The sequence below is a fragment of the Cervus elaphus genome, chromosome 12, assembly GCF_910594005.1.
Source record: "Cervus elaphus chromosome 12, mCerEla1.1, whole genome shotgun sequence".
Lineage (NCBI taxonomy): Eukaryota > Metazoa > Chordata > Mammalia > Artiodactyla > Cervidae > Cervus > Cervus elaphus.
The window spans coordinates 87675816-87691612 of NC_057826.1; the positions used below are offsets into that span (position 1 = coordinate 87675816).

Below are 15797 nucleotides of genomic sequence, written 5' to 3' on the forward strand. Positions count from 1 at the left end.
GCCAAGAGTATCTGACGTTGGAGCCCTGGGGTGGATGATTTGGTGGTTGGGGTTGGGAAACCGCAGGGTCTGAAGAAGCTCCTGTTGTAGGTGGGCTTAGAGATGGACCCAGTTATGCTCAGAGTAGAGAAGTTACTTCCTCAGTGTTTCTCCACAAACAGAGGAGTTCCCGCACCTCCCGCCATCTAGTTAGGCCTCTCCCAGGAGGCTGGAGCTGCCAGTTCCTGGACTCTGGAAGTGTTTGCCCCCAAGTCCTCTGAAAATTGATCCTCATCTATAAATAAGCCAGGCTCATATGTCCCAGCACATTGTGTGTGGGGTGGGGGATAAAGAAATACCTAAAACAGCAACTTGATTATGCCCAAGGTATGTATTTTTACACATGCCCAGATAGAGTTCATGTACAAATATGCTATTCATAAACTCAGCTCAGAGGTTTGAAGGAGACCATATGCCCAGGTGTAGGCTGTGCACATGTGCAGTTAATAAGCACACTCTGTCAGGGTCTGTATGCATATTTTGGGCACTGATGGCGAAGTCTAGACCCTAAGGCAATTGCCTGATACTTAACACTAATTTCTAATGAGAGGGGATCGTTTTTCTTCCGTGGGAACCAATAATCACCAAGAGCAGCGTTTCCCAAATCACAGGCGTTCACAAACTCTTGTCATAATCTTGGCCATCCCTAAGCCATTTATTCAATCACTCACTTTATACATTTCTTCAAATCGACTCTCTCTTTTGTAACTTATGCGTGTGCGTGCTACGTCGCTTCAGTCATGTCCGAGTCTTTGCGACCCTATGGACTGTAGCCTGCCAGGCTCACCTGTCCGTGGGATTCTCCAAGCAAGAATCCTGGAGTGGGTTGCCATTTCCTTCTCCAGAGGATCTGCTGTACTCACACTTTAAAAGAATGGATTTAACTCCTGCAGGATCCCGGTCCAGTCCTCTGCCCTGCCCGTCTCCCAGGGTCCCTCTTGTGTCAGCCTCGTGTGACCCTCAGCTCCTGCCCCTTTTCCTGGGCTGGCTCTCAGAAGGGCGCTGGGTGGGGTGCCTTGGCCCTCAGGAAATTCAGAACAGCTCTGTCATTTCTTCTCTGCTCTTGAATCCTGGGGGTCAAGTGTCCTTTTGCAGGTACAGGAAGCAGGCTAAGGCTTGGAAAGAGAATGGTCCCTCCCGTTTAGATAGAGGTTGCTTTCATTCTATAAGTAGCTATTTTATTTGAAGTCATTTTAAAACTATAAAATATACTAACTTAAAGGAGAAATAGTCACCTACAAACTGACCACAGATAGCTAGTACCATGATCTTATGTGAGCTTAAAACACATTGACAGGGTCAGGGGTGTGAAATAGGTAGGAATTATGAAGCCCGTTTTTCAGATGAGAAGTCTGAGGCCTGGACACTGGATGTCACTTGCTAAAAATCACATATATTGGAATCAATTCTCTCCACTATGCCACAGCTGCTTTTATTCCAGAGCCAGGAGTTACAAAACAAAGTGTACAAGGGCACATGCTTTTTTCCATTTAAATTTTCTTAAGTGTTATATTCCCAAACTAATAAATAAATGTTCACTGTAACTAAGAAATTTAAAAACAGAACAAAGAAGAGCCCCCCAGTAATCCCCCTTGCTGAGAAAACCTCCACGAATGACGTGAGTTTTACCACCCTTGACTTTTTCTGCGCATATCCTAGCATATCATTTATCTATTTTCCAAAAATAGCATTGCTTCGTAAACACTGTTTTGTGATTTCCCCTCCCCCCCAACTAACCACTGTGTCTTGGACATCCTTCCAAGGACAGAGCTTTGGAAACCACATTTTTAACAAAGCAGAAAAGATATTAAATGAACATTAAAAGTGGTTCCATCTCACTTCTTTGGCTGTAGCAAATGCAGCAAAAGCACCACACCCAAGGAAAGGTATCCATTCCTCTGTTCACTGATTCATTCAACACATAATTAAGGCAGTATTACTTGTCAAAGGAGGTATTAGCTCTTGGATTGTTGTTTTTGTTGTTTAGTCACTAAGTTGTGTGTTTTGCGACCCCACAGACTGTAGCCCTCCAGGTTCCTCTGTCTGGGATTTCCCAGGCAAGAATACTGGAGTGTGTTGCCATTTCCTCCTCCTGGGGATCTTCCCGACCCAGAGACCAAACCCGTGTCTTCTGCATTGGCAGGCGGATTCTTTACCACTGAGCCACCAGGGAAACTCTTGGATACCTGGAGCAACATTTCCCTGGAAAGACCGGGAACCTTTGGGGTCAGGACGTGTGGGCAGCTATTGAGACTGAGGAAGGAGGAAAGGTCTTAAAGAATATAAGGTGGAGGAGACCGGGATGGGGGTGGGGGCTTTGTTTTCTAAATGGGTCCTTGTCTTTCCCATAGAACTCTCCGTGGTGGCAAGCTGGGCCCCGGCCCAGGATTTAGCTCTAGACACCCTGCGCCTCCTCATCACCTCTCCCCTGCTGGCCCCAGCACTGCTGCAGGCAGCTCTTGGAGCTGAGGATAAGACTCTGGGGGCAGAGTTGAGTCTGCCTGTGGGGTGAGGGAAGGAGTGATGAAGGTTTATGTTTTTGTTCTAAGTCTTTGGGCCACAGCAGATTTCTAGGCTTATGGCCAGAGTTCTCTCCCAATACCCTTGAGCTCGTGCTTTTCTCCTGTGTTTAAATTTTCTCATACCCTGCTTTCCCCACGAGCCAAGGGATCTTCGCATGCACAGCTGCCCCATTCCCTCCCTGACCTTGGCCTAGCCTGCATCCACAGTGAGAAACTAGAACTCTCACCCTCGAGCTGACCCTGCAGAGATCACAGCTAGAAGATTCAGGAAGACCCACTCCCTCCCTGCTGGGGCCAGAGCCCATTCTGCTTCCCACCACCCAGGCCCCCATGGACACTTCTCTGCCTGGGATTGCACTGTCTCTAAGCAAGATCTCTGGGCTCTTCTAGCCCAGATTGCTTTCCAGCCCTCACCAAAAGGGCAGACAACACCACCCTCATCCATCCTGCCCCTCCTCAGTAATGTACTGGTGGGCGGGGGCATTGCTGGGACCACATCCCTTCCACTGGCGTTGTTAGCCATCTAATGGCTGCTAAGACAGGCAGATGGAAAGAACATGGGATCTGGCACCAGGAGATGTGGGTTCCAATTTTAACTCTGCTTTAACTGTGGGACCTTGGAAAAATACCCTCCTCCCTCCAAGACTTGGTTTTGTCACCAATAAAATGAAGGCTATGATCCCTTCTATCTCTTAGGCTTGTTTCAAGGTTCAGATTGAGATCATGTGACTAGAAGGGATTTTTATCAGAGAGAGAAGGTAATACAGGCAGTAGGTAAACAAATTCAAACTTTTCAGAAGGTTATTTAATGAAAATAAAGTCTCCTACTGAGAGCTCCCCGGATCACAGGTCCCCTCCCAAGACAACCACTATGACCAGGAACATTCTGTGCAAAAGCATATAAGTGTACATGTCCTCCACACACTGTTCTGTACCGTACATATTTTGGAGATGGTCTTGTATCAGCACACAAGGAGCTGCCTCCTTTTAACAGCTGCCTAGCATTCCATTCTATGAATGTACCCAAACCAGTTTAGCTAGTTCCCACCCTACAGATGGACACTTGGATTGTTGCCAGTCTTTCGCTATGGTAGACAGGGTTGGGGTGAACATTGTTAAACATACGTTTTGTGTATGTGTGTACCTGTGGGATGAAGTCCTTGCAGTGATGTTCCTGGGTCTAAAAGGTGCGTGCAGGTTTGATAAAATACTTATTTGGCTGTGTTGGGTCTTAGTTGCAGCATAGTTGTGGCTTGCAGGCCCCGAGAGTGTGGGCTCGGTAGTTGGAGAGCGCAGGCTTAGTTACCCCGTGACATGTGGGATCTTAGTTCTCTGACCAGGCGCAGAACCCAGGTCCCCCGCATTGGAAGGCGGATCCTTAGCCACTGGACCACCAGGGAAGTTCCAGTATCTTGTGGTTTTAATTTGCATTTATTACCAGTGAGCTTGTAGTCAGCCACAGTAGGTGTTTCAGGAAGGAGGGGGGGGTGGGCTCAGGACAGTGGGGGCACCGCCACCCTCCCTGTGGAGCTCCTGTCCGCCTCACAGGTACCCTCTGTCCCTTCCCAAGGCTCATCACCCTTCCCAACGGGGTCCTCCAGATCCTGGATGTACAGGAGGGCGACGCAGGCTCCTATCGCTGTGTGGCCACCAACTCAGCACGCCAGCGCTTCAGCCAGGAGGCCCTGCTCCGCGTGGCCCACAGAGGTAAGGCGGCTGGCCGGGTGGGGCAGTCAGCCAGCTCGGAGCTGGGAGGGGCCTCAATGGTCCAAGACCTGCCTTCAAATAGGTGACAGATGAGGCCATGAAGCCCAAAGAAGGCCGTGCCACCCAAGTCAGAGATAGCACTTGGGGCAGGAACCCAAGACGCCTGGTCCAGGGCTCCCTTCCTGCTGAGACTGTGTCCGTGGGTGGAGTGTCCAGGGCTGGGTGCGGGTGCAGGGGGGTGAGGTGTCTGTGGAGAGGGTGCGTGCCTGCTCCTGCCCTGGGGGAGCCGCCCCTGCTGCTTGCTGTGCGTCTGGCTCCTAATGGTCTGGGACTGTTCTTTGCATTTCTCTGAAAATCTCCCGTCCAGAGTGACGCGGTAGAAAGGACACAGGCTTTGGGGTCAGGACAACCTGGTTTGAATCCTGGCTTCTCTGCTCACCATCTGTGTGACCCTGGGCTCCTTATCAAATGTCCAGCTGGGGGAGGTGGTGAGAGTCGCTGAGATAGGAACGGGAAGTGCCTGGTGCCTGGCAGCTGTTCGGTAGATCTCACTTCAGGCCTCCCGCAAAGGCCTCTATCTTGCCTTCCTTTGCCAAGGCAGCTCCCCTGGACCCTCACCCCTCCGCTCATCTCTTCCCATCGCCCTCTCATCCCGTCCACTTTCACTCCCACCCTACTTCCTGGGGCTTAGCTGATGAGCTGAGTCTGGTTTGCTGCCCCTTCAGTGCCCGGGGTCTCTGCCTCCACCTGCTGGACAAACCGGGTATTTATCATGCTGACCCAGGGCCCCGGGGTCATGCTGAGAACTTGGCAGGAATTGGGTGCTCCGGGTGCCACCAAGCTGGCAGAAACTCGAGCCCGTCCCCTGCCTTTCCCACATGGGAACTGAGGCGCTCCAGAGAAGAGACTTGCCAGAACTGGAAACTCCAACTCTTGACTTCAAGTCCAGACTGCAAGTCTACTCTTGACTCTGCTGGTTCTCTGCCTTGAGGGTGGGTTCCATCCAGCAGGAAGAATGGGGGTGCTGTGTTGGGGCCCGGTTATTCCTCTCTGGCTCCCAGAGAAAGACCTCTGAGTTCCTGTCCCAGCTCTGCTTTCCCATCTATCCGACGGAACCCTGGCTGCCCCGCCTGTCTCACCAGGTGACTGTGAGCATCAGGTAAGGGGCTGAATGTGAAGATGCCTGATGGTAAGGCTACCTCTCTCCAGGGTCCCTGGCATCCGCAGGGGGGCAGGACGTGGTCATCGTGGCAGCCCCGGAGAATACCACCGTGGTGTCTGGCCAGAGTGTGGTGATGGAGTGTGTGGCCTCGGCTGACCCCACCCCTTTTGTGTCCTGGGTCCGACAGGGTAAGTGGAGGGAAGGGATCTGAGGGCATGGGAGAGGAAGGGGGTGGCATTGCACACATCCCCAAGTCAAGGGTCTAGAAGGGTGACCACAGTATGGTCACCAACCTTTGGTGTGGTAGGAACTAACTTCTGTCCCAGGGTGGAGTGTGGGTAGAGGAGCCTGGACCAAAGGAATCAATCTGTATAGCAAGTTTCCTTTATGAAGCCCGCTCAATCTGCCACTCACAAAACCACTCTTGAGGCCTTTCTCGGGGGTGGGCACTGGGCTTTGTTCTCCACCTTCTTTGTTTCCAGTCCTTACAACTGAGTGCGGGCCCAGTGAGTCAGGTCGCACTTGGACTCTCTGCTGGCCTAACTACACAGCCCCTCCTGGCCCACCCAGTCTGCTGTGGCCTTTGTGTGCCTGGCTTCACGCTGGGCACAGTGAGTGAAAGACCCAGGTGAGAGAGATGGGGCCCCTGTGCTCTGATCTCCCAGTCTGTGTAAGGGAGATAAACGCATATCCATGAAGAGAGACTTGATGATATCAGGCAGCAAGTGATGAGTGCCAAGTGGGGCTGCATTACAGAAGATGCTGTCAGGGTGATGAGAGCGCCTGGCCAACATCCCCTTGTAGTCTGCTGAGCACGAAACCCACCCTCCTGCCGGAGCCTCCTAGAGCTGTTGGAAGAAGTTAAGGGCCAGGGCTGTTATTTCTGGTGGGCAGATGAGGAAACTAAAGCTCAGAAAGGCAGGTGGAAAGCCAGGACCCAAACTTTAGAGCCTGTTCCTTTTCCGGTACACCACCCCCTACAGCCCTGTATGGAAGAAAAGCAAGGATTACTTGTTGCCATTTGTCAACAAGAAGTGACATGTCCCAAGTTGCTGGCAGAAGTAAGTCTTAAATCCAGCTCTCTTTACCCTTCTTCCCCGGTTCAGTCCATGACCCCACAATCCCCTTTTTGTAAGTTTGTATCTCACATTCAAGACTATATAATGATGACTACATAGAGTTTAAAGAAAAATAATAACCCAAGATGACTGTGTACCCCCACCGAGCTGATGAGAAAGAACGGTGCTGGTTATCTGTGCCTCCCTGACCTACCCAACCTCACTGGACTCATGACACTTGCCTAGTTAGGGGGAATCCTAGGCCAGCAGGACCCTGTTAGTATTATTGGGGTAAGCCTGTGATGTCTCCCAGTTCTATCATTAGTGTTTCTCAAATCCTGACCAGGCATCAGGATGACCCAGGGAGCTTCTTCAAACTGCAGACTCCCTCCCTTCACGCCTGAAGGATCATGACCCCGGATTCTTAATGTTTAACAAGTTCCTAAGGTCCTTCTACTGAAAGTGTGGTCTTTACCTACCTCTTGGGCAAAGTTAGAAATGCAGAATCTAGGGTGCCTGATGCCTCTGCAGCATCTTAACCAGGTCTCTTGTGATTCTGTGATTTGTTTGCACAGTGGGGATTTGAGAATTGCTGTCCTAGAGGGTCTGGGCACTGTGGTTCTGGGATTTCACTTGGAGAAACTCTGCTAGTAGCAATCTTAGAAGACAGAGACTGGCTTCACTCCTGACCCTGGGCGCTGTTCCTTTTCCAGTAACTTACTCCACTAAGTCTGGAGAAGGAAGTGGCAACCCACTCCAGTATTGTTGCCTGGAGAATCCCATGGACAGAGGAGCCTGGTGGGTTACAGTCCATGGGGTTGCAAAGAGTCGGACACAACTGAGCGACTCACACAATACAACAACTCCACTAAGTCAGGGGAGGGGCATGGCTTTTTTGTTTTGTTTTGTTTTCTTCTGATGGCAAAAGTTGTACATGTTCATTATAGAAAACTAAGGAAAAGCAGAAACAGTAAACATCCCACCACTCAGAGATTAAATTGCTAACATATGAGTGTGTTTTCTTCCAGAGTTTTTTTCTATGCACATGTATATTCCCCCCCCCCCCAAATAAAAGCATGCTGTATTTACAGTTCCAAGTCTTGTTTTCATTCAACAGTCTACCATAAGTATCTCCCCATCTTTATTTTATTTATTTTTGGCCACACCATGCTGATTGTGGGATCTTCGTTCCTTGACCAGGGATTGAACCCGTATCTCCTACAGTGGAAGCTCAGAGTCCTACCTACTGGACTGCTAGGGGATTCCCTGTCCATCTTTTAAAAGGTTTTTCAAAAAATAATTTTAATAACTGAGAGTCCATCATTTGAGTATAGCCAGAATTTACTTTTTGAAGTCTTTCCCACTGTTAGAGTTAACACAGGTGGTCAGCACTGTTAACAGCTCCCCACTACAGGGTGCCCACAAGTGGAATCCTGGCTTCAGGGTCAAGCTGGAGCCCCTGTGTAGCCCTATCTGCATTTACCCTTTCTCAGGCATTGCAACGTACTGTCTTTAAAAACTTTCCCACTTTAATAGGTGAAAATGAACATCTGTGTTTTGACGTGCATTTCTTTGGTTTTGTGATTGTAGAATAGTTTTTTTTTTTTATTTCTCGGCGGTTTGCATTTCAACTCCTGACTGTAAGGCAAGGACTTTCAAAATGATTCTCACTTCACATCAAAATAAGTCTCAGGTATTCAGGTCTCTGGTTATGGTGCAGACCTTCCCAGCCATATCTTCATCATAGCCCTGGGCTGAGATCATATGGCGGGAAGGTGTCCTTGAGAGAAATGAATTTAACAGGAATGGTAATAATTGTAACTGAGTAGTGTTCAGAGTACCTATTGATGTGCCTGCATTGTGTGGGCCAGTCTCACAGACCTTACTGGTTCCACCCTCAGAACAGCCCTTCCAGCGAGGGACTATCCCCCCATTTTACAGAGAGAGACACTAGGGCTCAGAGGGGATCATTGGTCTAGCAAGTGGAGGAACTGAGATCCCAACCAGAGACTCAGGTTCTCTTAACCCGGGTGGAGAGGGCGCCCCCACCCGAGGTCCGAGGCCCGGAGAGTGGATGGAGGGGCAGCCGGCAGCTCCCCGCTCCAGCACTCTCCCTCCTCCCGCAGACGGGAAGCCCATCTCCACCGATGTCATCGTCCTGGGCCGCACCAACCTACTCATCCACAGCGCGCAGCCCCGCCACTCTGGCGTCTACGTCTGCAGAGCTAACAAGCCCCGCACGCGGGACTTCGCCACCGCAGCCGCCGAGCTCCGCGTGCTGGGTGAGGAGGGGTGGAGGGTGAGAAGGGCCATAAGACCGGGGAGCCGGTGCAGGGGGAGACTGCATTGGGGCGGGTTAGCTGGGGCTGAGCGAAAGAGGAATAGGAAGTGGGAAAACGGACAAGTGGGCATGTCAGAGGCGGTGGTGGAGAATGAATAGGGAAGAGAAGGTTGAGGGGGGCAGGAGCCCAGCACCTGGGGAGGAGTCCTTCGTAAGGGGGTGGGGTACCTTGGAGGGGACAGACTAGGTAATTAGAGGAGACAAGTGTGGGAGGAGATTGGAGGATGGAGTTGAGGAAGAGGAGAGGGGTGATAAAGGGCATTGCTTGGGTTATTGGAGAGGGTCTGGGTGGGACCCGGGTAACGTGGGGAGGGATGAGAGTGAGGTTATTGCGGGGGGGGGGTACATCTGATAGGTGTGGGGTCCTGGGAGGTAGGGGAGACGGAATAAGTGCGGGAGAAGGGTTAGATCCTGGAGAAGCCAGGGTATTTGGGGAGGCCGAGGAGGCCTGGAGAGAATGGTCAATGTAGGGCCGGTGTAGAAAGAGGAAGTGAGCTAGAGCTGCGCTGCTGAGGGTATTCTGGGGGGACGGGTGAATCAGGGAGAGGTGAGAATGAGTGAGGGGCTGCGGGAATCCCTTGGGTATTTGGAGGCGGGGGCAGGCCTCTAGCGGCGGGAGCGCGCAGTCAGCGTCCCCCTCCGGTCCCCCAGCCGCTCCAGTCATCTCTCAGGCGCCGGAGGCGCTGTCGCGGACGCGGGCCAGCACCGCGCGCTTCGTGTGCCGCGCGTCCGGCGAGCCGCGGCCGTGGCTGCGCTGGCTGCACGACGGGGCGCCGCTGAGGCCCAACGGGCGCGTCAAGGTGCAGGGCGGCGGCGGCAGCCTGGTCATCACGCAGATCCGCCTGCAGGACGCCGGCTACTACCAGTGCGTGGCCGAGAACGGCGCGGGAACGGCGTGCGCCGCGGCGCCGCTGGCGGTCGTGGTGCGCGAGGGGCTCCCCAGCGCCCCCACGCGGGTCACCGCCACGCCGCTAAGCAGCTCCGCCGTGCTGGTGGCCTGGGAGCGGCCCGAGCTCCACAGCGAGCAGATCATTGGCTTCTCCCTTCACTACCAGAAGGCACGGGGTGCGTCTGCCCGGTGCTAAGACACCCCAGCGAAGACCTACTGCAGGGGGTGCCTTCGGGGGGCGGGGGAAGGGACGCGGCACAGCCTGGATGGTTGAAGTGTTGCCTTTGGGGATAGGATGGGATGGGGTGGGAGACCTGTGTGTAGATATGGGTTAGCGCATTTCCCCTTCAGCCACAGTTTAAAAGAGTAGTTAGAGGATACTACTCCCAGGGAAAATGCCTTGGCATTCCTGGAGCCAGCTTGTTAATTGCATCAGGAGTCACTTCAGTTACACGATAGAAAAGACTTCATAACTAGTGGGAGGAACTAATACAGTGGGACTAGAAGTCAGGGGAGTTTATATGCTCCTACTCAGATTATCTGGAATGATTTAGCTAGAAAGAGGCTATTCCGGGGACTGGACAACATGAAGGATCCATAGACAGCTTCAAGCAGGGAAGCCTCTGGTGGTGGCCCTGTGACAGACACTTTGTCCCCTAACCCACTCAGGCGTGGACAACGTGGAATACCAGTTTGCAGTGAACAATGACACCACTGAGCTACAGGTTCGAGACCTGGAACCCAACACAGACTACGAGTTCTACGTGGTGGCCTACTCGCAGCTGGGGGCCAGCCGTACCTCCTCCCCAGCACTGGTCCACACTCTGGATGATGGTAGGGCCTCTGCACCTCCTGTGGGCACCTGGGGGCCCAGGGAATTCCCGGAGGATGGTAGCTTAGTTTCTCCTTACTCCTATGCCAAGGCACTTTTACCTGCCTTGTGCCATCTTTTGTGCCCTATAAAGGAGTGGGCAAGGGTTCATCTCCCTAATTTACAGTTGGGGAAACTGAGGCCCAGAAAGTGAGTGACTTGCCCAAGGTCAATAGTGCAGCTGCAGCTTGAGCCCAGGTTTCATGACTGCCTGTAATCAGGTGGCCCTTCTCCGCTGCACCCAGGTACCATCCAGTCAGACAGGAGCCAGTGACAGTCCGCTGGATGTAGAAGACTGTGCTGGGGGCATGTCCCGGGAAGGCTGTCCCATCCTCTCCAGCTTGGGGCTCCCCTGAGAGGCTCCCTTTCCTCCCTCAGATCCTGGTCCTGGGCCTCCTTCTGACTTGCCGTGTGACCTGGGCAAGTCTCTGACCGCTCCTGGGCCTCACCTTCCACGTCGGTGGAGCAGAACTCACGCTGATGTTCTTCTGTCTCAGCCCCCAGTGCAGCGCCCCAGCTCTCCCTGTCCAGCCCCAACCCCTCGGACATCAGGGTGGCGTGGCTGCCCCTGCCTCCCGGCCTGAGCAACGGGCAGGTGGTGAAGTACAAGATAGAGTACGGTTTGGGAAAGGAAGGTGAGTGGGGGCAGGAATCAGTGAGAGCGGCTGGTGGGGTGGGGCAAGGTGAACCTAGAAAAGGGGACGGGGGGCTGGGGGTTGGGAGGGCAGGAGTGGAAGGGAAGGCTCAGTCAGAGGGCTCGCTCAAGACAGGGGTAGGGCTGGGGGCTAGCCTCACCTTCGCACCACTGTGGTGCGTCATCCGACAGTCGCTACCACAGGCTCCTTGTCTGCGAAGTGAGGCAGGTGACCTAGGTAATCCCAGGGGTCCCTTCCAGCTCAGAAGGGATAGGGAGGTGCAGGGTTTGCTTGTGGGATTGAGGGAAATGAGGCATGGGTGGGGTATTAGGACAGATGTCAAGAATCTCGGGGAGGAGGAATGAAATTGATGAAGACACAGGAGAAGGCAATTGGCTGGGGGCCAGGGGGCCAGGGCGAGGAGGGGGCATGGGGGGCGACAGGGCTCTGGAAGAGGCGGTGCTTGGCGGTTTCACAGCCAGCCCCTTATGCCCACGCCCTGGTGGTGTGTGGGCTGGCTCCCAGGGCCAGTGGGGAGCGTGTGCCCTGACTCTCCCCACTGTGAGCCCAAGCTCATGGCTGGCATCAGCCAGGGCCAGAGGCCTGGGCATTCACTGAAGCATAGAGTCCATCCAGGCACTGAGGGGTCAGTGTTGGGAGGGCCTCGGGCTCTGATGGCACTGAGGAGCCGGGCCCAGAGTGGAAGAGTCAGTGTAGGGGGGTTAGGGGTTCTTAAGGCGGCCACCCAAAGCCGGTGTCTTCTGTCCCAGCAGATCAGATTTTCTCTACCGAGGTGCCGGGGAATGAGACGCAGTTTACGCTGAACTCGCTTCAGCCCAACAAGGTGTATCGAGTGCGGATTTCAGCTGGCACAGGGGCTGGCTACGGGGCCCCCTCCCCGTGGATGCAGCACAGGACGCCCAGTGTGCACAACCAGAGCCATGGTACGGGGTCAGAGGGGACAGGTGGGGTGATGTGAGTGACTGTGGGCGTTTGGGAGCCCTGGGAGCCCAGACCCAACCACCCCCTCCACGAGAGATCTACCATGGCTGCCCCTGCTCGATGGGGGAAGAGGCGAAGGGCTGGCGTGTGCAGACACCCCTGGGCTCATGTATCCCTCCCATCTGCCGTGTGACCTTGGACAGACCATTCACAGCTCTAAGACTTCACTTACTACTGCCAGGTGTATCGTGAAGATTAGTTAATATAAACAAAAGTTCAATACATAGTTAGAACTGGTTAAGTAGTAGCCAACAGGGGACTTCCCTGGCAGTCCAGTGGTTAAGAAGCCATGCCTCCACAGCAGGAGGCACAGGTTCAATCCCTGGTTGGGGAACTAAGATTCCCATGTGCCGCACAGCATGGCTGGGGAAAAATAAATAAATAAATAGTAGCTGCTTCTGTGACTATGACTGTTGTGGGTTTTGTTGAGAGGCCCAATAGTAGAGTGGTTAATGAAGACAAAACCTGGCACGCATACTATCTGTGTCATCTTGGGCAAGTTACTGGACTTCTCTGAGCCTCAGTTTTCTTATCTGTAAAATAGGGACACTAGTATTTATGCTATTTTGTAGGGTTGTGAGAATAAAGTTAAAATACACACTATGAAGTGCTTAGAGCAGCATCAGACACACAGTGAGCCAACCCAGCCTCAGGCTCTAAGTAGGTCTCCCCACTCTGGTGGCTCCATCCCTCCTTCCTGGCTTCAGCAACCCCTCTCATCCCCTTGCCTGCCGATGCCCATGCCTTCATCCCTTCAGAAGATTTATAGAGCCCTCCTCTAAGGCAGGTACTGTCAGCCCTGCCCCAGAAGTGCTCTATGCTAACCTCTTTGCAAATACCCAGGAGACGTCCCGGCGTTCTCAGCACTCTGGGCTTATGGAATAGTGAGTTCTCCTCTAGACCCAGCCTGGGCCTGACCCTTAGGCTGTGGCTGAGTGGTGAGATATATTGGGAGAACTCTGGCAAGGGCCCTACTCGATGCTGTCTTCCTGCTTTCTGCTTCCTCATGCTTCTTCCCTCCTCCCTTCCCTGGCCTCCCCCTCTTCCTTCTCCTTCACTCTCTTACTCCTCCTCCCTTCCTGCTCCTCTGCCCCCAGTCCCTTTTGCACCCACAGAGCTGAAGGTACGGGCAAGGATGGAGTCCCTGGTCGTGTCCTGGCAGCCACCCCCGCACCCCGCCCAGATCTCTGGCTACAAACTGTACTGGCGAGAGGTGGGAACGGAAGAGGAGGAGATGGATGGTGAGAGCCCTCCAGGAGGCCATGGAGACCAGGCGTGGGATGTGGGGCCCGTCCGGCTCAAGAAGAAAGTGAAGCAGTATGAATTGACCCAGCTAGGTGAGGAGGGCCGCCCGGGAGGGGATGAGATAGACATAGGTCCAGCAGGGGACTGGACAAGCTGGGCTGGTGGTTGGAGATGGAGTCTCTCAGGGAATACGAGAATGACCCCGGAGGTTCCTCTAACCAGTGAGTGACCCCCGTGACCTTCCCCAGTCCCTGGCCGGCTGTACGAGGTGAAGCTCGTGGCGTTCAACAAACACGAGGATGGCTATGCGGCAGTGTGGAAGGGCAAGACGGAGAAGGCTCCCACCCCAGGTGAGGAGCTGGGGAAGCGGGGGAGGAGGGCTCAGTCAGCAGGTCTGTGCCTGGCCTCCTTTCCCTCTCCTCCGGGCTGGCCCTGGTGGGCAGGCCGTCTGGAAGTTTCAGCCACCTGCAAACCTGTTCTACTGGCCCTTCTAGATCACAGAGAGAAGCTCCTGCTTCTGTCTTATAGGCCCTTGTTTTCATTATCCATGAGCAGTGCTAATTTGGAAGGTTTGGACAGAGAGAAACCCCATGGTCCATCAGTGACTTCTGACCCCAAGTTTGACCTTTAAAGAATTTTTAAGATGACCCACTTTCATCACACTATCTCTCAGATTATTCCTCTGCTCTAGGCAGGGAGGGTATCCCTATGTGGGCCCACCAGGAAACTGAGGCTCAGAGTCGGTTCAGGCTACTGTAACAAAACACCATAGCCTGGGTAGCTTACACAGCCAACATTTACTTCTCACTGCTTTGGAGGCTGGGAAATCCAGGATCAAGGCCTAGCCAAGTCAGTGTCTGGTGAAGACCCGATTCCTGATTCATAGACCATAGGCTGTCTTCTCGCTGTGTCCTCACAGGGCAGAAAGAGGTCTAGAGAGTTCCCTAGGGTGTCTTTTATAAGGGCACTGTTATGTACAAAAAATCTGTGTCCCCTTTCTTCTTCTTCGTGAAAACACCAAATGGCGGATGACGCCGGTGCTGCGGGAGGGCCCGGAGGCCCGGGGGGCCCTGGAATGGGAGGCCGCGGTGGCTTCCGCGGAGGCTTCGGTAGTGGCGTCCGGGGCCGGGGTCGTGGCCGCGGTCGGGGCCGGGGCAGAGGCCGCGGAGCTCGCGGAGGCAAGGCCGAGGACAAGGAGTGGCTCCCCGTTACCAAGCTGGGCCGCCTGGTCAAGGACATGAAGATCAAGTCCCTGGAGGAGATCTACCTTTTCTCTCTGCCCATCAAGGAGTCTGAGATTATTGACTTTTTTCTGGGAGCGTCCCTCAAGGATGAAGTTTTGAAGATTATGCCCGTGCAAAAGCAGACCCGTGCTGGCCAGCGGACCAGGTTCAAGGCATTTGTTGCCATCGGGGATTACAATGGACATGTCGGTCTGGGTGTCAAGTGCTCCAAGGAAGTAGCCACTGCCATCCGTGGGGCCATCATCCTGGCTAAGCTGTCCATCGTCCCCGTGCGAAGGGGCTACTGGGGGAACAAGATCGGCAAGCCCCACACGGTTCCTTGCAAGGTGACTGGCCGCTGTGGCTCCGTGCTGGTGCGCCTCATCCCTGCCCCCAGAGGCACTGGCATCGTCTCCGCCCCTGTGCCCAAGAAGCTGCTGATGATGGCCGGCATCGACGACTGCTACACTTCTGCCAGGGGCTGCACCGCCACCCTGGGCAACTTCGCCAAGGCCACTTTTGATGCCATTTCCAAGACCTACAGTTACCTCACTCCTGACCTCTGGAAAGAGACGGTGTTCACCAAGTCTCCATATCAGGAATTTACTGACCATCTTGTGAAGACCCACACCAGAGTCTCCGTGCAGAGGACCCAGGCCCCAGCTGTAGCCACCACATAATTTTATAACATAATTTTACAAAGAGAATAATAAAGTGAATGAAACCGGAAAAAAAAAAAAAAAAAAAAATCTGTGTCCCCCAGAATTCATACATTGGAACCCTACCCTCCAGTGTGATGTATTAGGAGGTAATTAGGATTAGATGATGTCATGAGGGTGGAACCCTCATGAATGGGATTTGTACTGTTTTAAGTCACACAAAAGAGCTTTCCTCCCTTTTCTGCCCTGAAGACACAATGAAAAGTTGATAGTCTATAACCCAGTAGAGGACCTTCACCAAAACTTGATCTCAGACTCTGAAATTTCTATTGTTTACCACCCAGTCTGTGGTTGTTATAAACAGGTTGTTATAAACAGACAGGACTCCACCATATGTTCAAATTTCAACATAGGAACTTTGTGGGGGGACACAAACATTCACTC

General features: G+C 53.4%; 2 protein-coding genes across 2 annotated transcripts in view; both read left to right on the forward strand.

Annotated features, from left to right (window-relative positions):
* LOC122704837 (immunoglobulin superfamily DCC subclass member 4) overlaps positions 1–15797 on the forward strand; it is a 39934-nt gene that overhangs the window by 13969 nt on the left and 10168 nt on the right. Inside the window, exons 4-12 of the mRNA XM_043919895.1 lie at positions 4132–4268; positions 5478–5618; positions 8615–8770; positions 9481–9894; positions 10388–10552; positions 11087–11224; positions 11998–12168; positions 13324–13563; positions 13720–13821. Coding sequence (XP_043775830.1) covers positions 4132–4268; positions 5478–5618; positions 8615–8770; positions 9481–9894; positions 10388–10552; positions 11087–11224; positions 11998–12168; positions 13324–13563; positions 13720–13821 — 1664 coding nt within the window. The remainder of the gene's footprint in view (positions 1–4131; positions 4269–5477; positions 5619–8614; positions 8771–9480; positions 9895–10387; positions 10553–11086; positions 11225–11997; positions 12169–13323; positions 13564–13719; positions 13822–15797) is intronic.
* Positions 14462–15441, forward strand: LOC122704839 (40S ribosomal protein S2). Its single transcript, XM_043919896.1, has one exon. It carries the CDS (start codon positions 14493–14495, stop codon positions 15372–15374), a length of 882 nt encoding a protein of 293 aa, XP_043775831.1. The 5' UTR covers positions 14462–14492; the 3' UTR covers positions 15375–15441.